At 41.0% G+C, this 25,572-nt stretch overlaps 2 protein-coding genes across 2 annotated transcripts in view; both read left to right on the top strand.

The window, feature by feature from the left end:
- The window catches only part of LOC124718656, an 88,899-nt gene extending 80,612 nt beyond the window's left edge, over positions 1-8,287 (top strand). Inside the window, exon 5 of the mRNA XM_047244284.1 lies at positions 8,212-8,287. Coding sequence (XP_047100240.1) covers positions 8,212-8,287 — 76 coding nt within the window. The remainder of the gene's footprint in view (positions 1-8,211) is intronic.
- LOC124719119 lies at positions 669-25,572 on the top strand. The gene is made up of 3 exons (XM_047244814.1): positions 669-900; positions 12,661-12,885; positions 25,093-25,572. The coding sequence occupies exons 2-3, from the start codon at positions 12,743-12,745 to the stop codon at positions 25,298-25,300; spliced, it is 351 nt and encodes a 116-aa protein (XP_047100770.1). The 5' UTR covers positions 669-900; positions 12,661-12,742; the 3' UTR covers positions 25,301-25,572.

Below are 25,572 nucleotides of genomic sequence, written 5' to 3'. Positions count from 1 at the left end.
TGATCTGTGACCTCGATATCTCCAGAAAAGGTGGCATAGTGACCCAACCTCCCACATTGTATTAGAGAACTGAATAACATCTCCGTAACTACCATTGGCCTTGTACTCACTCGTTACACCTTTACAGCCTTCTGTCCAGCCACATTTTCCTTGTTTCCCAGTGTTCTTAGCTGGTGCTGTCTTCATAAATTTCCATTCCCCAAGACTTGCTATGTCAGAAAATATTTATTTTCTACACTTATAAATTCTTTTGTATTTGCCACTATTATTATTATTATTATTATTATTATTATTATTATTATCACTCCTCCTCCTCCTCCTCCTGCTACTACTACTATTGTTATTGTCATCATCGTTATTATTTTGTTATTGGAAGCAGCAGTAATAGAAATACTGCCAGTATTAACTGTATTAGCTCTTAGTCAGTACAATTTATTCACATTGTCTCCAAAGTAAAAAAGGTACTCTATGTGAAACACTGGTCCAATGTAAGAGAGGGCCTTTAAGGTTCTTATGTGATTTGAGTTAAATAAATAAATCTTTTTGTGACATTTAGTTTGGGCTGGCACCTAATTGGCATGCCAAAATCATCAAAATCAAGACGGATGTGTCACCAACTTGTTATCAGGTGATGTCAAATTTCTCTCTCTAATTTTTTCCATTACATAGAAAAAAAAAATCTTTCACAACATAAAATTTTTACTCAGCTCTGTTTTTAAGGACTGGTGGGCTGCCAAAACTGAGGCTTCTGAATCTACGAGCGGGTCGCAGGCTGGACGATAGCACTGTAATTGCCATCAGCCATGGTTTCCCCACTTTACGGGAACTCTGCGTCAGACATTCTGAACTACTGTCTGACACTGCATTCTCACAGATCTACCATCTGGAACACCTTGAAATGTAAGTATTGTTACTGACTGGATGTTGTGTGAACAAAGTAATTGCTGAAGCAGTTGGCAGTTTGAGACTCGTAGCAGTAAGGAATTGTAACAAATATTTATGAAAAGGCCACATGCAGAATCACAGTTTGGAAATGTGAACATGGGGTAAAAGGATTTTGCTTTAGTCCGGACCAGCGGCCATTTGTATAGCCATTCGAACATCTGCCTCCCTTTAGTTGCTACAGTATATTAAGCAAGGTCTGAATGATGAAGCGGAGCTGGTGTCCAGGGAAATTGTGCAAATTAATTAATTCCTCTTGCAAAAGATTTTAATTGGGCTGAATTAATGCTTAGCAAAAGGCACCATTTGTATACACAGTGTTCAGATTTTATGTGCAAAAAGAGTCACCTTCAAACGACTGGACTGGAATGAGGCTGATGGTTCAATTTGGTCCACTGGTATATTGGACTTTAATCAAAAATAAGTTTTAACCATTAGAAAGAAAAATCTTGCTCCGTTGGATCTAAATGTAAAAAACATGTTTTTTGGGAGGTTTTTAAAGTCACCACTTGTATAGTTTAAACTTGAACGAAACAGTTCAAACTTTGCACGAAGGTCGATAAATGGATGCAGTTAAAACAAAATTCTTTTTATCCAGTAATCATTATCTGTTGTCAAGACAAAAGGTTAAATGTAGCATGTGAAATTCTTACATACAGGAACTGAATGCACAGAAACAGTTTAAAGTGAATCAAATAATTAAAACATGCATTCTTACAATAGAATTGAAAACTTTCTATCAAAGATCTATCTTCATTCGGATTTTACTTGCAAAAACATTTTTTGTGAGCTTTTTGATGTTTGGCACATCTGGGTTTCAGACTTCTGCAAACCAGTTAAAAATTTTTAAGAATGTAGACGAATACATGTAATTAATGGTTGTCGTGCACTTTTGTGAAACAACTACTGTGTGAAAGTAAACTAGGAGAGGTTGAAAAAAATAGCCAACCAATTGCAAATAAAGGTTTATTGGAACCCTTGACCTAGGTTTCAACAATTTGCAAACTGTCCTCTTCAGAAGTTGAAATTGATCCTAAAAATTGAATTGATGGTTACATCAGCACCTGGTGTAACAAGCGAATACCTCATCACACGATCTTTTTGCTACAGTTGTTACTTTATTCTGTTTAAAATAGTTTTATAACTATTAATGCAATTACACCTTTTGAAGAAGACAATTTTAAAATTAAACAATGGAAAATCCAGGATGGAATGTAACAATGTTGTGAAAAGGGTAGTTGCTACTCACCGAATAGCAGAGATCTTGTTTCACATGTATGGATAATGAAAAGTCTGTCAGAAAGTGAGCTTTCGGCCAACAAGGCCTTCATTGGAAATAGACAATACACACAACCTACTGTGGTCAAATCCTCTGGCCTCAGCTATCAGAGACTGTGGTTTGTGTGTGTGTGTGTGTGTGTGTGTGTGTGTGTGTGTGTGTGTGTGTGTGTGTGTGTGTGTGTGTCTTCTTACAAAGGCCTTGGCTGAAAGCTCACTTTCTGAAAGTCTTTTTGTTGTACCTGTCTGTGACTAAGCATCTCTACCATTTGGCGAGTAGCAAGTCTTTGTTACAATTTTAAAATTGTTGAAACCTAGAGCAAGGATTCCAGTAAACCTTTATTTGAAACTGATTGGCTGACTTTTTTATTCAGTCTCTCTGAATTTCTAAGAAAAACGGTTTAAAAGACAATTAAAAAATCAATATCAGATCAGTCGTCATTTGAGTCGTCAAAAATCTGCATTGGGTGCCAAGCTATTGTGGTCTAATGTCAAAATTATGGGAGAGAAAAAGTTGGGAACCAGAATGTAAAATGCTCCTATCATGGCACAAAAAAGGCAAATGTGTCATGGGCAGAGTTAGGGATGTAAAGAAGGCAACTAGCTTTTTGACTTAACGGGCGGCTTCCAAGACATTTAAATCAAATATCTTGACATATTTGTGATTTTTATGAGTTAATGCAATTTTCCAGTGCAGTGAACTCTCTTAGCTGCAATATGGTGGCACACAGCATCTTGTAGTGTGTAGGCTAAAGTCCCTGATCTTGTCACCAAGGTCCAGAAGATTCGCCAGCCATACTAAATAGTGTTGATATCAACGGCTGAAGAGCATACATCTAATAGCTAAAACAGTTTTTTGGGGGTGAATTTGGTACATGTTACTTTACTTGACACTGTGCATTATATTACATTACATGGGTACAAAAGCACAAATATGCCAGTATGTTTTCATTGAAATGTCTTTGAAGCTGCCAGACAAGTCAAAAAGCTAGATCTCTTCTTTTTTATCTGTAACTCTGCCCAGGACATGTGCGCCTTTTTTGTGCTATGATAGGAGCATTCTTAATTTGATTTGTTATTAGAATATGGGAAAGACTTGAATCCGACACTTCCGCAAGACAAGATGGTGAGTGAGCATCTCCAACTGCTGTGTGGGCCACCTGTTCCTTGGTGGTAAGGTTTGAAGGTGTTTAGAAGATGAGGACAAAAAGAGGAAAGGTCACAGCTGCAGCTGATGCCATGAAAAATGACTATCAAATTTGCTTATTTAAAATTTACTTTTTCTCTTCCTTTTGCACTAGCTATGTATGTTTACCCCCTCATGAACCATGGACCTTGCCGTTGGTGGGGAGGCTTGCGTGCCTCAGCGATACAGATAGCCGTACCGTAGGTGCAACCACAACGGAGGGGTATCTGTTGAGAGGCCAGACAAACGTGTGGTTCCTGAAGAGGGGCAGCAGCCTTTTCAGTAGTTGCAAGGGCAACAGTCTGGATGATTGACTGATCTGGCCTTGTAACATTAACCAAAACGACCTTGCTGTGCTGGTACTGCGAACGGCTGAAAGCAAGGGGAAACTACAGCCGTAATTTTTCCCGAGGGATGCAGCTTTACTGTATGATTACATGATGATGGCGTCCTCTTGGGTAAAATATTCCGGAGGTAAAATAGTCCCCCATTCGGATCTTCGGGCGGGGACTACTCAAGAGGATGTCGTTATCAGGAGAAAGAAAACTGGTGTTCTACGGATCGGAGTGTGGAATGTCAGATCCCTTAATCGGGCAGGTAGGTTAGAAAATTTAAAAAGGGAAATGGATAGGTTGAAGTTAGATATAGTGGGAATTAGTGAAGTTCGGTGGCAGGAGGAACAAGACTTCTGGTCAGGTGACTACAGGGTTATAAACACAAAATCAAATAGGGGTAATGCAGGAGTAGGTTTAATAATGAATAGGAAAATAGGAATGCGGGTAAGCTACTACAAACAGCATAGTGAACGCATTATTGTGGCCAAGATAGATACGAAGCCCACACCTACTACAGTAGTACAAGTTTATATGCCAACTAGCTCTGCAGATGACGAAGAAATTGAAGAAATGTATGATGAGATAAAAGAAATTATTCAGATTGTGAAGGGAGACGAAAATTTAATAGTCATGGGTGACTGGAATTCGAGTGTAGGAAAAGGGAGAGAAGGAAACATAGTAGGTGAATATGGATTGGGGGACAGAAATGAAAGAGGAAGCCGCCTGGTAGAATTTTGCACAGAGCACAACATAATCATAACTAACACTTGGTTTAAGAATCATGAAAGAAGGTTGTATACATGGAAGAACCCTGGAGATACTAAAAGGTATCAGATAGATTATATAATGGTAAGACAGAGATTTAGGAACCAGGTTTTAAATTGTAAGACATTTCCAGAGGCAGATGTGGACTCTGACCACAATCTATTGGTTATGACCTGTAGATTAAAACTGAAGAAACTGCAAAAAGGTGGGAATTTAAGGAGATGGGACCTGGATAAACTAAAAGAACCAGAGGTTGTACAGAGATTCAGGGAGAGCATAAGGGAGCAATTGACAGGAATGGGGGAAATAAATACAGTAGAAGAAGAATGGGTAGCTTTGAGGGATGAAGTAGTGAAGGCAGCAGTGGATCAAGTAGGTAAAAAGACGAGGGCTAGTAGAAATCCTTGGGTAACAGAAGAAATATTGAATTTAATTGATGAAAGGCGAAAATATAAAAATGCAGTAAGTGAAACAGGCAAAAAGGAATACAAACGTCTCAATAATGAGATCGACAGGAAGTGCAAAATGGCTAAGCAGGGATGGCTAGAGGACAAATGTAAGGATGTAGAGGCCTATCTCACTAGGGGTAAGATAGATACCGCCTACAGGAAAATTAAAGAGACCTTTGGAGATAAGAGAACGACTTGTATGAATATCAAGAGCTCAGATGGAAATCCAGTTCTAAGCAAAGAAGGGAAAGCAGGAAGGTGGAAGGAGTATATAGAGGGTCTATACAAGGGCGATGTACTTGAGGACAATATTATGGAAATGGAAGAGGATGTAAATGAAGATGAAATGGGAGATATGATACTGCGTGAAGAGTTTGACAGAGCACTGAAAGACCTGAGTCGAAACAAGGCCCCCGGAGTAGACAATATTCCATTGGAACTACTGACGGCCGTGGGAGAGCCAGTCCTGACAAAACTCTACCATCTGGTGAGCAAGATGTATGAAACAGGCGAAATACCCACAGACTTCAAGAAGAATATAATAATTCCAATCCCAAAGAAAGCAGGTGTTGACAGATGTGAAAATTACCGAACTATCAGCTTAATAAGCCACAGCTACAAAATACTAACACGAATTCTTTACAGACGAATGGAAAAACTAGTAGAAGCCAACCTCGGGGAAGAACAGTTTGGATTCCGTAGAAACACTGGAACACGTGAGGCAATACTGACCTTACGACTTATCTTAGAAGAAAGATTAAGGAAAGGCAAACCTACGTTTCTAGCATTTGTAGGCTTAGAGAAAGCTTTTGACAATGTTGACTGGAATACTCTCTTTCAAATTCTAAAGGTGGCAGGGGTAAAATACAGGGAGCAAAAGGCTATTTACAATTTGTACAGAAACCAGATGGCAGTTGTAAGAGTCGAGGGACATGAAAGGGAAGCAGTGGTTGGGAAGGGAGTAAGACAGGGTTGTAGCCTCTCCCCGATGTTGTTCAATCTGTATATTGAGCAAGCAATAAAGGAAACAAAAGAAAAATTCGGAGTAGGTATTAAAATTCATGGAGTAGAAATAAAAACTTTGAGGTTCGCCGATGACATTGTAATTCTGTCAGAGACAGCAAAGGACTTGGAAGAGCACTTGAATGGAATGGACAGCATCTTGAAAGGAGGATATAAGATGAACATCAACAAAAGCAAAACAAGGATAATGGAATGTAGTCTAATTAAGTCAGGTGATGCTGAGGGAATTAGATTAGGAAATGAGGCACTTAAAGTAGTAAAGGAGTTTTGCTATTTGGGGAGCAAAATAACTGATGATGGTTGAAGTAAAGAGGATATAAAATGTAGGCTGGCAATGACAAGGAAAGCATTTCGGAAGAAGAGAAATTTGTTAACATCCAGTATTGATTTAAGTGTCAGGAAGTCATTTCTGAAAGTATTCGTATGGAGTGTAGCCTTGTATGGAAGTGAAACATGGACGATAAATAGTTCGGACAAGAAGAGAATAGAAGCTTTCGAAATGTGGTGCTACAGAAGAATGCTGAAGATTAGATGGGTAGATCACATAACTAATGAGGAAGTATTGAATAGAATTGGGGAGAAGAGAAGTTTGTGGCACAACTTGACCAGAAGAAGGGATCGGTTGGTAGGACATGTTCTGAGGCATCAAGGGATCACAAATTTAGTATTGGAGGGGAGCGTGGAGGGTAAAAATCATAGAGGGAGACCAAGAGATGAATACATTAAGCAGATTCAGAAGGATGTAGGTTGCAGTAGATACTGGTAGATGAAAAAGCTTGCACAGGATAGAGTAGCATGGAGAGCTGCATCAAACCAGTCTCAGGACTGAAGACCACAACAACAACAACATGTATGTTTAAGGCAATTGGTCCTCTCTCTTGGTATACATGATTATGTTGTTATAAAACAAAATATGGATACAGAAAGATTATAGTTCAGTTGTTCACATAATTAAAGTAGCTCGGAGGACAATTAATGCTCTCTTTAGTGTCCATCCACGTGCGAGGACACGAAGTTCTGTGCAGATTGCTGGGGCGTGGTTGTGTGGAACTGACTAGAAGGCCCGCTTCAGCAAACATCTAAAACAGGAGACTGAAACAAACCTTATTAAATAAAGTTACTGATACCAAATATCAGAGGGCTACAGAGCACAAACAGGAAGTGAAACATTGAAGCCGTACCAAGAAATTAATCACTTTCTTTTCCAAACTGAAATTGTCTTGAAGTTATTAAGTTGTGCCACTTAATGAAAATACAATGCTGAACATTAAAACTGGAACACTGTGAAGGTGGCACGCGGCAGATACCAAATTGGCACGAATGAGATACAAGTAACTTTGTCTATGTTCCGTATGAAAGCAAAGATTGTGCAGTGGATTAGAAAACTCATTTGAATGTCGGTTGCACACGTCAATATCGTGTGCCACCTTGAGCGAAAAAGGGAAAAATGTCTAACCACACACATCAAAATTCAACTACGACAGGATTGTTGCCCATCAAGATGCCGGTTTATCATTCTGCAGAATCGCTGCTCGCATCAGTAAGGTATTGAGACCTCGATGCAATTCTGGAATTGACGAGTTTGGGGTGGCCATATTCGACCAGATACGGGATCTTAACAGTGCTTAGCACCTAGCACCTGAGAGGGCACACACACAGTTTGCTCGGCTTTGTAGGATTGCACGAACATGCCGTGTACATTGTGTTAAGAAATGGGTTAAAAAGGTTATTTGCAATGAGACGAGTATCACACAAGCTGTGCGATAACATCTAGAGCGCGCGAGCTGTCAGCCAGACGAATGCCATCACAACGTCCCTCGGCACGGCAACAGTGAGAGGCAGTTCTGTACTTGACTGTGTCACTGGACACTGGAGTGGTACTGTAACATCTTATCAGCTAGGTCCCCATTCTGGCTGCGACACACGATAGTTATGTCCGTACGGATGCTCTGAGCAGAAAGAATATTGCCAGATTAAAGTTCACACTGACATACAGGCGCAGCAACTCAGTTGTTCCCTGCCGTCTCCGAATTGGACACACGCGGTTGACCCACAGCTATCTCCTTCGTCGTGAGAACCCACCCAAGTGTCACTGTGATGCAGGGCTGACAGTGGATGGACTGCCCCCTTTTAGCCCCCTTGCGGCAGTCATTTAATTTACCACCTGCACTTCTTTTAATTCTCGGTGACGATGCCTCTATAGCTGACTCAGTTTTACGTTTTGCCCGTGCAGCTGGGTTTTATCACTCACTCTAGTGTGGGCGCTCTTGCATGATTTCTCAGGCTACACCCACTCCAGCGACTTTTAATTGTCACGTGGATACCAAAATAGTGTCTTTTATGGTAACGAGTTGTGTTGGTACCTCTATCAACGCTTTCCAGCTGGAGGTTCTTAATTTGTAGTTGACAGGTTGACCTTTTACCTAATCCATCAACCGCTGTAGTCTCTTTTACTCTAGTCAACTATTTGCTCTGCTCCTTTAAGATGAACATCAACAAAAGCAAAACGAGGATAATGGAATGTAGTCAAATTAAATTGGGTGATGCTGAGGGGATTAGATTAGGAAATGAGACACTTAAAGTAGTAAAGGAGTTTTGCTATTTAGGGAGTAAAATAACTGATGATGGTCGAAGTAGAGAGGATATAAAATGTAGACTGGCAATGGCAAGGAAATCGTTTCTGAAGAAGAGAAATTTGTTAACATCGAGTATAGATTTAAGTGTCAGGAAGTCGTTTCTGAAAGTATTTGTATGGAGCGTAGCCATGTATGGAAGTGAAACATGGACGATAACCAGTTTGGACAAGAAGAGAATAGAAGCTTTTGAAATGTGGCGCTACAGAAGAATGCTGAAGATAAGGTGGGTAGATCACGTAACTAATGAGGAGGTATTGAATAGGTTTGGGGAGAAGAGAAGTTTGTGGCACAACTTGACTAGAAGAAGGGATCGGTTGGTAGGACATGTTTTGAGGCATCAAGGGATCACAAATTTAGCATTGGAGGGCAGCGTGGAGGGTAAAAATCGTAGAGGGAGACCAAGGGATGAATACACTAAGCAGATTCAGAAGGATGTAGGTTGCAGTAGGTACTGGGAGATGAAGAAGCTTGCACAGGATAGAGTAGCATGGAGAGCTGCATCAAACCAGTCTCTGGACTGAAGACCACCACAACAACAACAACCTTTTCAGTGTCCTCTGTTTTGTGTTACTGCGTTGTTCATTTTAGTTCTGGGTGCAGAGGTTACGCTTTTACTGTATAGGCCTTTTACAAGTATGTCTGTTTGGAACTGGGGACTGATGACCTCGATGTTCAGCCCCCATCAAACCCCAAAACCAACCAAACAACCAACAAGCGCAGCACCTTGTGCGACACAGGGGTACTGGACATCACCACCTTCAGTTAGCGTAGCCGGTAATTTGGACAGCAGGCATTAAACTTCTGACATGTTAAGACCAGTGGCCGTGACGTATCTTCGAGATCTAAATGAGATAAACTGAGACTTGAACCATCTCAGTAGAGAGGACATTGGCCTGGCCAGGACATTCCTCAAACCTCTCTCCCATTTAAAGCATCTGGCCGCAGATTGAGAGACTAGCGTGTTGCCATTACAATTGATGCTCTGGCATAAAATTGAACCTGGGAATGATTTAACTCTATCTGTTATCCAAGCTGAGTTTGACTTGATGCTCAGCCAGTTTGAAGTCATTACTGCTGCCAGAAATGGCAACTATGTTTACCAAACTGTGAAACTTGTATACTGTCAAGACGCCCAAAAATGTAATCAGGTATTATTGCAGCTATATTGTATGAGCACAATAAGTAAAGTTGCTATTATTCCTTGTGTTCCAATTGTAATTACTGACAAGGACGATATTCCAGGTGAGTGACAATACAAAGGAAGAAACTCTTAATTTAATGTTTCTTCTGATGATGGAACTCCCCAAACAATATGGGGCACTGTGGCTTCATATCTACATCTACATCTGTACTCCACCAGCCAACTTACAGTGTGTGGTGGAGGGTACCTCAGGTACCACTATCGTTTTGTCACTTTCATTGACGATTGTCAGAACGCCTATACATGGATGGTTCCCATGAATACACTTCATCAACAGTACTTCCCATACAAAAAAAAGTGGTGTGCATTACATTGTTACAAATCAAAAAGTAAGGCCAAGTCATACTGGAGCAAGGCATTGGTCCTCTCTCTCATGCCGCCCTCCTACCCCTAGTGATGAATAAATTGCCAGCTTGAAAGAGAGACTGCTAACAAGGGAACCTCCCCATCGCACCCCCCTCAGATTTAGTTATAAATTGACACAGTGGATAGGCCTTGAAAAACTGAACACAGATCAATTGAGAAAACAGGAAGAAGTTGTGTGGAACTATGAAAAAATAAGCAGAATATACAAACTGAGTAGCCCATGCGCAACATAGGCAACATTAAGGATATTATGAGCTTAGGAGCGCCCTGGTCCTGTGGTTAGAGTGAGCAACTGCGAAACGAGATGTCCTTGGTTCGAGTCGTCCCTCGAGTGAACATTTTACTTTCTTTATTTTCGCAAAGTTACGATCTGTCCGTTCATTCATTGACGTCCCTGTTCACTGTAATAAGTTTAGTGTCTGTGTTTTGTGACCGCACCGCAAAACCGTGCGATTAGTAGACGAAAGGACGTGCCTCTCCAATAGGAACCGAAAACGTTTGATCGCAAGGTCAAAGGTCAACCGATTCCTCCACAGGGAAACACGTCTGATATATTCTATACAACACTGGTGACGGCATGTGTGTCACATGACAGGAATATGTTGTCGACCCACCAAACTTGCACACTTGGTGAATGGGTAAAAAGATTCTTCTACCTTGCCCAATTTAGGTTTTCTTGTGGATGTGATAATCACTCCCAAAAAAAGTGATGAAAACATAAGAGTTTGTCACATAAACTGCAACAAATGAATGCATCAGTTTCACAGTCACCCAGTTTTCCCTGTGCTCTGTCAAAACATATGTTTTTTTCCATTTTCAAATGTTTCCGTGTGTAGACCGTCAAAACCTGCATATGTCCAAGCAAATCTGAACATGTCCTGGAATTTTGGAGAGCGAAGTTGATTATTTGTGAGTGCCTGAACTTTCATAATTGTCTGAAAATAAAAAATTAAACTTTTCACTCGAGAGAGGACTTGAACCAAGGACCTCTCGTTCCGTAGCTGCTCACGCTAACCGCAAGACCACAGCACTCGTAAGCTCACACTCTCCTTGATGTTGCATACATTGCGCATGGACTACTTAGTTTGTATATTTTGCTTATTTTTTTCAAAGTTCCACACAACTTCTTCCTGTTTTCTCGATTGATCTGTGTTCAGTTTTTCAAGGCCTATCCCTGTGCCAACTTATAACTAAATCTGAGGGGGGTGCGATGGGGAGGTTCCCTTGTAAGAAACAAAATTTTGTGTGTATACAATGTAAGGGCTCCATTCTTTTGTACACATTTAAATGAGGAAATACTATCCATGTTCTTTCACAATTTCCAGAGTAGTGTGTCCATATGGGATTGAGGTGACGCATGCTAACAGCGATTACACATTTTTAATTTGTGTCTATCCTGGCACCTTTCATCTTTCGCTTCCAAGTGTTCTACTGACTGAGACATCCGGCCACGATTTGTGACCCGCAGTCGATGCCTTACCTCCACCAGTACCACTGACCTACTTTCCAAACTTCACAGTTTCAACCTGCCAGAAAGTTTCAGATCTGCGCATACTCCACTGCAGACAGAATATTCATTCTGAAAACAGTCCCGGAGGCTATGGCTAAGCCGTGTCTCCACAATATCTTTTCTTTCACAAGTGCTAGTCCCGCAAGTTATGTGGGAGAATTTCTGTGCATTTCAGAAGGTTGGAAATTAGGTATAGGCAGAAGTAAAGCAGTGGGCATGGATCTTAAATTGTGCTCAGATAGCTCGGCAATAGAGCACTTTCCAGCAAAAGGCAATGGTCCCAGGTTCGAGTCCAGCTTCGGCACATTAAGCTGCAGCAAATTCATCTCAAAACGAGCACTCTTAAGTTGCCTAAGTTTAAATGTTTGATTTAGTCGTAGCTGCATCATTTCTGTTATGGAAGAGCAAGTGGTGGTGTAGAACACAATTTAGGCACTAATTCATCAATATTGTAATACAGAACCATATACCAAATAGAAGCATTGAGATTAGTACGGAGAGTGGTTTGTCTCTGTGTGTACAGCATAGCTTTTTTCACTGTAAAACAGTGGCTTATTTCGAATTTGTTCTTTCCCATTGTGCTAACAAAGACTTAAGATTCAAGAATCTTGATATTTATGCAATTTATAGGAGTAGCATAACAAAATTAATGCTTCAAGTTGAGACACAGTTATTTTCCTTGGTTCAGAGCCTCTGGACATGTATGGTATTGTTTTCGTGGCTTTCCTTTTGTGACTGTCAAGTCAGTTTGTAAGTACATTTGTCCTCCCCCCCTCCCCCCACCCCCACCTCCTAGTCTGTATTAGATAAGAGTTTAATTTTGTGATACCTTTACTTGAAGGTGTTCACAACATTTTGATTTACATCAAAGATGCTCTGTTTCACAGATGACCACTGGAAGTGACATTCATTACATTTTTTTCTCTTAACTTGGTCCTTGATAAATAACATCCTTGTGGTTTGTTCCAGATTGGACGTGTCAGGTTGCACAGGTCTCGGTGGGGCGTTTGTCCCCTACCTCGTCAGGCTACCACAACTTCACACGTTGGTCATGGAAGAACTGGAGTTTCCGAAGCTGCAACCGGGTCTGAGCAGTATCCTCGAATTGTCCGGTTTGCGCGCACTGTCACTCAGCTGGTCCCTTGTTACTGGAATGCCATTTGATAGATTTCCAGGGAATCTTGTCAGTCTCAGGTGAGGAAATGCCTAAATCTACACAATTACTTTGCAGTTCATACTTAAGTGTTTGGCAGAGGGTTCGTAGAACTATCATCACCCTTTCTCTGCCTTTCCACTCTCGGATAGCATGTGGCAAAAATGAGCTCTGTAATCTTTCCCTGCAGGCTCTGACTTCTCTTATTTCAGTGCAGTGGCCATTTCTCCCTGTGTAGGTTGCAATCTGCAAAATTTTGAGGAGAAAGTTGAATACCATAATTTCGTGAAGCGATATCGTCACAGCAAGAAGCCTCTGTTTTAACTATTGCTGTCCCAATTCGCACACTGCATCCGTGACGAATGTGATCGGCGGTCAGAATATCTTTGTGAGGCTAGCTAAGTGTCCTCTGAGCCATTTGCGGGAGCATAAGCGAATAAAATGTTCTCAGATCTTGAACTGTGTCGCTCCAGATTTCATTCTGCTGATGTAGCTTGAAATGTGAGGAAATGTATGCAAGGGTAGTTATTCTAATATCATCTGATCATCTGGAGGGGGCGGGCGGGGGGGGGGTGGTGGTGGTGGTGGTGACCTGCATGTTTGATTCCGAAAAGTGCCGAAGATTTTTCCTGGTGGGGGGCTGGAATGGAAGGCACTTAGCTTCTAGAGACAGACTGAAGGGTCATTCGAATGAGAAATAGTTGCCCCGTAGTGATGGGTGGACCACATGCCCTTACATATTGTATTGTATTTCAATAATCCAAGAAATCACAATATTATACAGCTTGTATGTATGGCTTTGGAAGAATCAGACGTAAATTTTACTGATTGAGTTCAGAGCTAAACACAGCCTGTAACTTCGAGAATTCCTTGTCATTTTCGAGACACTTCATTCTTTGTAAGTCAGCTGAGAAATTTGGAAATCTACACTGATCGAGAAACCCCCCCCCCCCCCCCACCATTCCCCTCACCTGGATCCATTACTTTCAGTGAGCACATAAATAGTAAACAGAAGATACTTGCCTGACTACCTACCTATCATTAATGAAAGGGTATTGATTCTCGTGCTCAGGTTATCATGAAACAAGGCCAAAGGCCCTGATTCGACACCTGAATGTGGGTTATAAACACTACCTGCTATTAGTTATCAATAGTATATGGCTTAAAAATGAATTTCCTTTGCAGAGGCAAAACATGGATTGATTTCAATTTCTAAACCAGGCAGAACCTCAGCCTCTGCAAACAGCTATAGACTAATCTGTCTCACTAATTTGCTGTGAAAATTACTGGAGAGGATGATGGCCCATGAATTAAAAGTATTTTTGATCACCTACTGGTGTGACACACTGATGGGGCAATCCACAACTGATCATTTGGTCCAGTTGAAAATGGCAGTTTGGCAGGTTTTTACCAACCACTTATTTGAGCTGGTCTCCCTCTATAATATTTGTAAGTCCTCTCCACCACTCTCTCTCTCTCTCTCTCTCTCTCTCTCTCTCTCTCTCTCACTCCCCCCCCCCCCTTTCCACCCCCCCCCCCTGTATTACAGAGTTAATGATTGCTTTAAATCTCATGGTGTGTCCTATCAACTAATCTCTTCTTTTAGTCAGGCTGTGCCATAAATTTCTTTTCTTTTCCTAGTTTGAATTTATAATGAGGAAGTACTGAATCAATCTACATATGTAATCTTTAGATTTTTCTGTAGAACCACATTTCAAAAGTTTCTCTTGTCCAAAATGTTTAATAGTCCTTTTTCACTTCATACAAGGCTGTTCTAGAGACAAATATTTTCAGAAAAGACTTATTAACACTTGATTTATATTCAGTGATCACAAATTCCTGTTCACAGAAATGCACTTTATAGCCTCTATATTTTGATGCTATCAGTTATGTTGCTGCCCAAATAGCAAAATTTATCTACTTTTAGTCTCCCATTTTGTTATGTTATTCCCTCAAGATCCCCTGACTTAATTTAACTACATTCCAGTATAAAATATATTCGACTCAATAGGTATTCTGCTATAACAACTGCGATTAGAATATTTTAATAAAAAACAGTTTTGCTTGCAATTTATTCCTCTATTAGCAGCACATTTTGTCTTCATGTAGCATCTTCATATCTATAGCATTCTGTCTTCAGGCCACAAGTGGCCCATTGGGACCATCCGACCGCCGTGTCATCCTCGGCTGAGGATGTGGATAGGAGGGTGTGTGGTCAGCACACCACCCTCCCGGTCGATTTGATGGTTTTCTGTGACCAGCCACTTCTGTTTGGTAGAGTAGCTCCTCAATTGGCATCACGAGGCTGAGTGCACCCCGAAAAACGGCAACAGCGCGTGGTGGCCCAGATGGTCACCCATCCAACTGTCAGCCATGCCCGACAGCACTTAACTTCAGTGATTTGATATCCTCTGCAGCAAGGCTGTTGCCTCATATCCGTAGGGATAACAAAATAAGCAGAAAGTAGGGTGTGGTCCTAGCATGCACAATTCTAAATGTGAATAAGGAATTCTTATTTTCCTAAAAACCATGAAACAGCTCTGTGCCAGATCGAAGCACATGTCAAATCACGTAAACCCACAGAGGCCTAGTCAAAAACAGCTAATGTAATATCACATAACATAGTGATAGAGTGTTAAATAATTCTGATTCAACCATTTTAGATGTTCTTTGTAAGCATTAAATATGCTGACTGTCATGTAACTGCTTTGAGTGCAACTTGCATGTGTCCTCTGCAGTCGTTGTATGCACCTGCTTTACACTAGTGCTGTGAGGTTGCGATGGCACCTCTGTTTTTTCAGTTGGAATATGTTTACTTGCTTGTGAGTATGGTCCTACAACATTGTCGCCTGCTGGTACGATTTTATTAAGGTGTGTTTCATTTGTTTTGTTTATTTATTTAATGTTGTATCCCTCTGTTACATGATATTATATTACTTGCTTTGACTAGACCTCTGCAGGTTTATCTGATTTGATGGGCTTCAGTCTAGCACCGTGCCTTTTTATGGTTTTTAAAATGCTGTAAAAGGAAAATTTTAAGGTTAATAGCAATTCCTTATTCACATTTAGAATCCTGCATGCCAAGCCCACACCCTAATTTTTGCTTATTTTGTTATCCAAATATATAATCTGAAGCTGTGCGTTGAAGGTAAAATGCCTTGTTACTAAAACATATGGAAATAGTCGCAACCGGCTGCATAAAAGAAATTTAATTTCTTAACTAGTTTCAACACTTAGTGTCCTTCAGTAGGTTATTACTATTGAGTTACAGTTACAAACTTCTGAAAAAGGGCATTGTGTGCCTGAAATTGGTTAAGAAATCAAATTTGTTTCATGCAGCTTGTAGCTGATTATTTCGATATGTTTAAATACAGTTGCTAAAGGTGTATAAAATACTGTTGTTACTAAAAGAATAATTGTCAACCGAGACTAGTTTTACTTGAAATTTTCCATTACCTTTGATGTTCATCTTGTAAGATCTTTTCAGGATTTTGTCCACTCCGTTCAGCTGTAAGTACTTCACCGTCTCTGATCTAACTACAGTGTCAAAGGCAAAGTGCCAAGTTTTTATTTCTGCTTCCTGAACTTTAATTCCATTGCCAAATTTCCCTGGCTTCCTTCACAGATTACTCATACGTAAGCATTGAATAACATCATGGCTAGGTGACAACACTGTCTCATTCCTTTCCCAACAGATGCTACCTACACCTTACCGATATCTCTTTCCACTCAAATAAATTGCACTATACTGTCTGGTGTCACCATATTTTGACCATACTCCGTGGCTAGGGTTTCAGAAGTACTTGCTTGATTCGTGCCTAGAAGATCAGAACCAGTCATGGATTGCTGTTGAGTGTCACGCTTTACCTTTTGGCTGTCAGTGGACTTACAGAATCTCTGAGTCGGTGCTTACTCCTGCTATTTATGTTGAAGACTTTTACACTTGGTATAGCTCTTGCTCTGTGGCCTTAGATGAGTGTCGAGGAGATCTGGAGAGGTCCTCTTCTTGGGTCCCATACTGTGGCTCTCAATTTTTCCTCATCAAAACACAGATTGTGCAGTTTTGTTGCCACACAGTGGCCCATGCAGACCAGGGTCTCCGTGTGGAAGACAAACACCTTGAGGGGCACAATTCTGTTTCTGGACTCCTCTCTGAGAAGAGGTGCTTTTACCCCATATCTGTTACCTTAAAAGCCGGCCGGAGTGGCCGTGTAGTTCTAGGCTCTACAGTCTGGACCAGAGCGACTGCTACGGTCGCAGGTTCAAATCCTGCCTCGGGCATGGATGTGTGTGATGTCTTTAGGTTAGTCAGGTTTAATTAGTTCTAAGTTCTAGGCGACTGATGACCTCAGAAGTTAAGTCGCATAGTGCTCAGAGCCATTTGAACCATTTTTTTACCTTAAAACAAATGACAGGCAGAAGCTTAATGCTCTCCACTTTCTGAGTCATTCCACCATCCTAATCTTGTATAGGCCACTTGTTTTGTATGTACTGGATTACGGACACCATATGATTGGTTCGCCAGCCTGTTGAACTGTTTGATCCATTTCATCATTGTGGAGTAAGGCTAGTCTCTGTATGAGTCCCCAGACAATCTTCTGGTAGAAGTTGGAATCATAACTCAGCAGTTTCAATGCTAGCATCTGCTGCTCAGTTACGTATGATCATTTCTTCTCTCTCTCTCTCTCTCTCTCTCTCTCTCTCTCTCTCTCTCTCTCTCTCTCTCCCTCTCCCTCCTTCTTCTTCTTCATTTTCAGGAATTATGCATGATGCCAGTTGTATCTTAAAGGGTTACCCTTATTCATGCCATCTCTTCTCAGGCCTTGTAAGGCTTGTTTTTGCATGTTGTACGTATTTCATGGCTTGGAATAGTAATGATTGCTCTGACAGTCTTTCACACAGTTCTTCCCGCTGTTTATTGATTCAACCTTTGTGTCTGCTTCTAATGTCTATATTTTTACTTTGTCTAATTTTGTACTCCATTCACAGCCCTTTGTCATTTCCTTTCAGAGACTTTACTCTCATTTATCTGTAATTTGTAAGTGTTCTGGTCTCACTGCTACAGAGAAGCACAAGAAGTGCCATAATTTTATAAAGTTTAAATTTTGTTTCATCCCATACCATGTGTTTTTTTTTTCTTTTAAGTTCTGTTTACAGTCCCAGACATACAATGAAATTTTCCAAGATTTTTACCTCCATCTAGAACCTGTGGATAGCTTGTTTTATTTCCAAGATTGTTAAAATATTGTACTTGTTCTGTTACCCTGTCAGAAAAAATATTTCTTTCCTTATATGTTCAACTCTTTTTCAGTACCATTTCTTTTGTGTTGTCAGTAGAGATCTTGTATTATGTTCTTGGTACAGCAAGCTCAGCTTGTAGACACCAGTTTGCAGTTCATCTTCACCATCATTTATAATTAACTTGTCACCAATGAATAAAAAAGGGTTTGTGTTTTGTATGATATTTTTAAGCCAGGGTGAATTAAAATTTTCCTCTTCCTGAACAGGTTGTATGTGTAGCATATGGAAAAGTATGCTGTCATTGCCAGGGCCACGTGTGAAAGCAGTCGGGGTCATATACCTGCTCTGCTGCACAACTGTTTATGTAGGTGTGACCAGCAGTCAGCCCTCCACCCTGAATGAATGGCCACCAGCTGCTGTGTTCTAGAGCAAAGCTGACCACCCAGTGCCAGAGCTTGCTGCTAAGCATAGCATGCTAGACTTAAGTGGTGACTTTGCAACCCCTGACCCAATTTAATTGTGCAGGTGACCTTGAACTCAGCAATCCTCCTAGCATGGGTAACATGGCTCTATTGCTACATTGCACAGAACTACACAGAGTGAAGCGAAATTTGCACACTCGACCAGCGATAAAAAAATGTCTCTCACAGAATTTTGTCCGGCGAGTACATCTGGCAGAAAAAGGACGTTAAAGAGTAGATGTCTGGCAACACTGTAACCACATGTATGGTAGCTACCTCTGTCGGCACATACTAATTGTGCTGTACAGTTGGTGCAGTGGATAGAGTTTTGAGTTAGCATGCAGGAGGTCGATGGTTCGATCCTGGTTGAGGCACGTGTGTGTATTTGGTAAATGTAGGCCAAGTGATACGGCATCTGGCGTCTTAATCATCAACAGCGATTGTAGCAGGTCCTCTAGAAAACATTTGCACTTACGTACTACATTCGTAGAAATGGAAGATTGGTCAGCTTTGAAAGAAGCCCTTCCCACATCGTAGGCGTGAATTTATTCGCACCACTTCATCTGCTAGATGCGAAACCTGTTTTCTTTGTACCCTCCTCCAATAGTGCCATAGATTAGTACCAACTGTTATTCTTGCCTTGTTCAGGTTTGTTACCTTCCATTAGGGCCTTACATTACCAGTAGAATGAGCAATGTGCTTTGCGAATAATGTCCAAACTTGGTTACCATTTGTATATGTTGTCACCATCGTTCCACTAATTATGCCTTTCAACATTGAGTCTGGTAACTGCATGCTGTTTAGCATGTTTCTCATTGCATTATTATTATTATTATTATTATTATTCTATCAATCAGAAACATGGAGCCTAACAAAAACAGAATACCACCATTTACAAGTATTTGAGAATAAAGTTTATAGAAAAATCTTTGGTCCATATTATGACAACTGAATCACAATGCTGGAAGAGAAGACACAACATAGAAAGCCACGAGCTATGACAACAACCAACGATAGTAAACATAATAAATGCTAGAAGACTGCAATGGGCTGGACATCTGATGAGAATGAAAGATGATCAAATTGTGTTAAGAATAGTCAGGGAGAAGCCATATGGTAAAAGACCAGGGGGGGGGGGGGGGGGGACTCAGGAGTACTTGGCGCAATGAAATTGATTGCATATGCGAAAGATTGGGAATAAATAACTGGCAAGAGGCAGCACAAGTCACGAGCATCTGGAGGAATCATGTGAGATAGGCATGGGAGCTTCCAGTCCCTTAGAAGCCTACTACTACTACTACTACTACTACTACTACTACATTATTCTATCAGTGGGATTGTGGAAACATCACGTTAGGGAAACAGAGTAATTCGAAACCAAATGTTTCACTCTTCGTGGTGTTGGGATGAATCATGCAGAACAATATCTGTCTGAGGGGTAATGCGTGTTAGGTGGAACAGTGTACGGGACTGACAGCGTGTTTATATTGTATGCGCTCTCTACCAGACAGGGACTAGTTGCGAGCAGAGTAACGCATCCGTGACAGACTCCAGTGTACATGCGTACACGTATCAAATTTTCTCATTGTAAACCTCTAAACAAGTGTGGCAGAAGTATGGCATACACAAACGATGAATATGTGGATATGCTTCTGGTCCTCAGTGCATCTGATAACCTGGCTGGTGTTGTCGCTCGTGAATATGCTGGTAGATATCCTCATCGACGCCATCCAGATAAAAATGTGTTTCGTTGTCTGGACCGGTACCATTGGGAGTCGGGTTCTCTCCTTTCACCATCGCGTGACAGAGGTCGTCCACGGACTAGCTGTACTCCAGCTACTGAGAATTCTGGAAGTCATACAGCAAGAACCTTAGTGAAGTAGACGTAGTGTAGCAAGGCAGCCACATGTCTTGCAATGCGTGGCCATTAATGTGCTACACGAGCATGGGCTGCACCCCTGTCATTATGCTTTCACACAACACTTGAATCCTGCAGATTGCTATCTGCGAATGCAGTTCTGTGAATGGTTCCAACGACAACAGGAAGCCAACAATGACTTCGTGAACACTGTTTTGAAGACACCCTCACTCGTGAGGCTGTCTTCAGTATGCACAGTGTGAGGTTAACCCGCACGTCACCTGTGACTGTGGGTATCAAGTTCGCTTTGGTCTGAGTGCCTGGGCCAGAATATTGGGACAGGTGTTTGGCCCCCTACATTGCCTGACCAGTCGACTCCATGAAGGTATCGTGCATTCCTCTCAAACTATCTGTCTGATGAGCTGGAAGATGTTCCACTACATGTTCATCAGAGGATATGGTTACAACATGATGGTGCACCTTCACACTTTGGAATTAATGTGCGACAGTATTTTTTTGGACAGAACATTTCCAGGGAAATGGTTCGGACGTGGAGGTCCAGTTATATGGCCATTGCATTCACCTGACCTAAATCCCCTGGATTTCTTCCTGTAGGGACACCTGAAGGAGCACATGTACCACTGTCGAATGTGGAAGAATTGGTAGCGCGTGTTCATGTTGCTCTTGTTACTGTGGACGCAGCTTTGCTGCGAAGGGTCCAGTGCGGTATGGTCTGACGGGTTGCGCAATGTTTGGATGTGCTGGGAGGTCGCTTTGAGCATCTGTTGGTTTGAGGACAACGTATTCTGTTGTGAATGTCATGCGGTCATTAATACGGATAGTATTATTGTCATTGGTTGCTAATGTGTGACATATGACTGCTCATATTACATGCAGTATAAATGACAAGTATATGTTGTGTTATTGTACTATCATCTTTAGCATCTCAAAACTGATATTGTTTTTGTAGTTATTCTGTCCTACAACAGATCATTTGTTTCAACTGTCTATTTCTTATTTGTCCAACCAGGTATTTCTTATGTTCAGCATTATAAAATGTTGCAAATTTAGGATACATGTGACCTTAGAAACGGTGTATATTATGGTATGAAATGTCAGAGTGAAATAAGCAAATAAAAAAATGCACCCTGACCCAGGGTCGAACCCTCGACTTCCTGCATGCTAACCCAAAACTCTGTCCACTGCATCTACTGTACGACATGACACATGCATGCTGACAGATGTAGTACCATACATGTGGTTACAGTGTTATAGATTGCCACTCTTTAATGTTCTTCAGTGGGGGAATTTCACTTCACCCTGTAGTCACAGAAGGCTTCCATTTAGCTTACATTATAACATTTGTATTTTCTGCACCCCTTTACCCTCCTTCACTCCTTTTCCTTTTGTTACTCTCTGTTTTGTCATCTTCTAGCTCAGTCAACGAAGACCAAGAAAGGTTGAATAGGAAGAAAACATTGTGTGGTCACAAGTTTTTGTACAGTGGTGGAGGGACTGTCACGAGCAACATACAGAAAATCCTGACTGATAGGTTGTGAGCATTGTGATCGGGGAGAGGGGAGGGTTTAAAAGTCACTTTCTTATGTTTTTCTTGAATAACTCAAAAACTGTGGCTTCTATCAAAAAATTTTCACAGTAGAAAATAAAACTACATTAAGTTTCGTAAAAAAAATTCCTGTTCATGTTATTTTTAGGAGTAATAACTTCTGTGTTCTAGGCGTTGGAAAAATCCCATATTTTTAAAAATATTGCTTCAATGGTGTAAAATAAATGTTTACTGCTAAATGAAGTGGGTTGATAACAAATATTAATGTGTGTACCACATCTAACTGCAGTAAAACAGTGTTAAGGGATAAATTTTGTCACCTTCTAGTGCAGTTAATGAAGACAAAAAAAGGTTGAATAGGGGGGAGATATTGTGTAGTCATAAATTTTTGTACACTGGCAGAGGGACTGTCATGAACAAAATCCTAAGTGGTAGGTTGTGAGCACTGGGATTTCGGCAGGGAGAGGTTAAAGGTCACTTTTTTTATGTTGTCCATGGATAACTCGAAAACAGTAGCTTCTAGCAAAAATTTTTCACAGTACAAAATTAAACTACATTAAATTTCCTATCCATTTTATCTCTAGTGCTAATAGTTTGTGTTCTATGAGTTGGAAAAACATCACATATTATTAAAAAAAGTATTTTAATGGTACAAAATAAATGTCTACTGCTAAATGAAGTGGGCTGAGAACAAATATTATATGTGTGTACCTGCAGTAGAACAGTATTAAGGGATGAATTGCATTCAGGGTGGAAGGGGTAGAAGGTTTGTGGTCGTGCACTTGCCTCGTTAATAAGTGTGCAAACTTAAGACGGAGCAGGTGATTTGCCATGCTATCTACCCTACTACTTCACAGAAAGCAGCTACAGGAAGTGTCATGAATTTGTACCGATCCTCTACAACACGCCTTATGAGTCACTGACAGTGAAGTGTGCAGACGTGCATATGGGTGTTTATTTTTCACAAATTTCATCAATTTTGCATGAAATACAGATAAAGAGTTACCAATAGCAGTAATGCAAGAAATGCATATGGATAGGTGTTATGTAAATCTGTGCACAATGCCCTACAGTGCTAGAAGGGAAATTAATTCTTACTCATTCTGTACTTTAGCTGCAGCGTTTTTCTTGCAAACGCAACTTCTCCCGCCACGAGTGCTGCTCGATTTTCATTTTGCAGACTGGCTCTATCTCCCCTGCGTTTCCTGCCCATTTCTCTCTTATGTGAGTAGACAGAAAACTCTACTGTGCTCATATTTATTTAGTGTCGTGGAGTTATTTTCAGTTCATTGAGTGCTTACTGCACTTGTTAAGAGACCTTTTTTTGTAAAATATATTCCTATATACAGTGCTTGAGAATTGTGTAATTTGTGATGTTATCGGTGACCTTTGCAGTGTTGGTAGGAAAGGAATTGGATTGGTAAATATGGCACCTTGCTACTGTCTTGTCATTGACAACATATTGTGAAGCATTGTAATTGTGTTGTAGTCACTTCTTGTGGTGAATTAATGATTGACTGGAAAGACACAGCACTTCTCTCACCATTGTGTTGCTATTAGACTGGATAAATGTATTCCATTCAGCAACACCTGGCACTTGTAGAGTAGGCTGCACTGAGTGGAACCACTTACCACACATCCAATATGGGTTTGTTTGTTTACAACATGCTACATTACAGTATTTGTAATACTATATTTATGTATTTTGTGTGTGTGTGTGTGTGTGTGTGTGTGTGTGTGTGTGTGTGTGTGTGTGTCAGAGAGATTGAGAGAGCAAGGGGGGAGGAGAGAGAGAGAGAGTAAAGATCTTGTTGTGTTTCACAACCACAATGCTTTCTAAATCTATGTTGACTTTGTGTCAATAGACAGTTCTCTTTGAGGTAATTCATAATGTTTGAGCACAATATATGTTCCAAAATCCTGCTGCATGTCTAAGAATCAGTTTCGGTTCTAGCACTGTAGAACAGTGTGCAGAGATTTATGTAGAGTCTGCCCATTTGTGTTTCTTGTGTTACTATTATTACTAACTCCTATCTGTATTTCACATAGTGTTAATACACTCTGGAAAATAAACACACCCGGGCACGTCTGTGCACCACATCACTAGTGCTTCGTAAGGCACACTGTGCAGGTCGGTATAACTTTGTGAAACACCCTGCAGTTGCTTGTTGTGACAGAGTAGTGCAGACTCATCTGCTAGCTCTTTAGTTTGCAGACCTGCGAAGTGCACGATCACAATCCAGCGACCTACCTTCCTCGCCCTTCTGCCTTCCACCCCCTCCCCCTCCATCCTATGAGATCCCCAGAACAGTTTATCCCTTAATGTTGTTCTACTGTGCCTTGACATATTAAACATGTAATTTAGTAGTAAACACTTATTTTATACCATTAAAACAAAATTTTTAATAATATGTGATTTTTCCATCCTCTGCAATGTGGAAACTGTTAGTCATAGAGATACAATGAAGGGGTCATTATTTTAAGAAGTTTAATTTTGCACTGCAAAACATTTGTACTAGGAGCCATAGTTTTTGAGTTACTCAGGAAAGGCCTTAAAAAGTGGCCAGAAAGTGCTCCTCCCCCACTGCATCCCGACACTCACAACCCTCAGTCAGGAGTTTTAATATGTTGTTCATGAGACTCCCTCCTGTCATTGTACAGAAATTTGCAAGTACATAATTTTCTTCGCTAATTTTCCTTCATTTTTTGCACTATCCCTTAACTTTTTTTTCTAATCCTTTTTTGTGTGTATGGGAGCCCGTAGTAGTGTCACTGTAAAAGTCTGCCTGCTTGGCTGGATGGTAATGTGCTCGCTTCCCATGCAGTGGGCCCTGGTTCGATTCCCGGCCGGGTCGGAGATTTCCTCGGTGCATCGACTGGGTGTCATTTCGCCCTCATCATTGTTTCATCCCCATCACTGGCACACAAGTTGTCCAGTGTGGCGTTGACTGTAATAAGTTTCGCACTTGGCAGCCGAACTTCCGCGGATGGGGCCTGCCGGCCAGCAATGCCATACGACCATTTCATTTTTTACCACTGTAAAAAATCTTCACTGTGTAGAGGTACCACAGGTGGATGGTGATATTGTGGCAGTAACAGCAGGTTTCTACTCTTACCACAGGGAGCTGACTGTACACTGGTGCAGAGGTGATCCTAAAGCAACAGATGGGCTGACTGAGCAGATGCCCAAGCTTAAAATTCACGGCTACTTTGAAGAGGAGGAGCCAGACAGTGACAGTGATAATAGCAGCAGCAGCAGCAGCAGCAGCCATCGTGAGAGTGATAATGATGAAAGTAATATATCTGTTCTCTTTTCAGAGGATGTATAAAAGTGATATGATATTTATATACAAGGGTATAACCGATCACATCTTGGCTCTAACTATGTAACTTGATCACACCTTTTGTGATTGAACTGTCAAATTTTTGTAAGATTGTTGCTAAACTGGCTTCGCTGTAATTTCATGTTAACAAAGGCAAAAACTGTTTGGAAGTAGCCACGCGCTTGGAAGTGCAATGTCATGGTTTGTGCGGCCCCTCCCACTGGAGGTTCGAGTCCTCCCTCGGGCATAAGTTAGTTCAAGTAGTGTGTAAGTGACCA

This window comes from Schistocerca piceifrons, chromosome 10, assembly GCF_021461385.2.
Source record: "Schistocerca piceifrons isolate TAMUIC-IGC-003096 chromosome 10, iqSchPice1.1, whole genome shotgun sequence".
In the NCBI taxonomy this organism is placed as follows: Eukaryota; Metazoa; Arthropoda; class Insecta; order Orthoptera; family Acrididae; genus Schistocerca; species Schistocerca piceifrons.
Note: the sequence above shows the minus strand (reverse complement) of the source record. Positions and strands in the feature narration are given on the sequence as shown.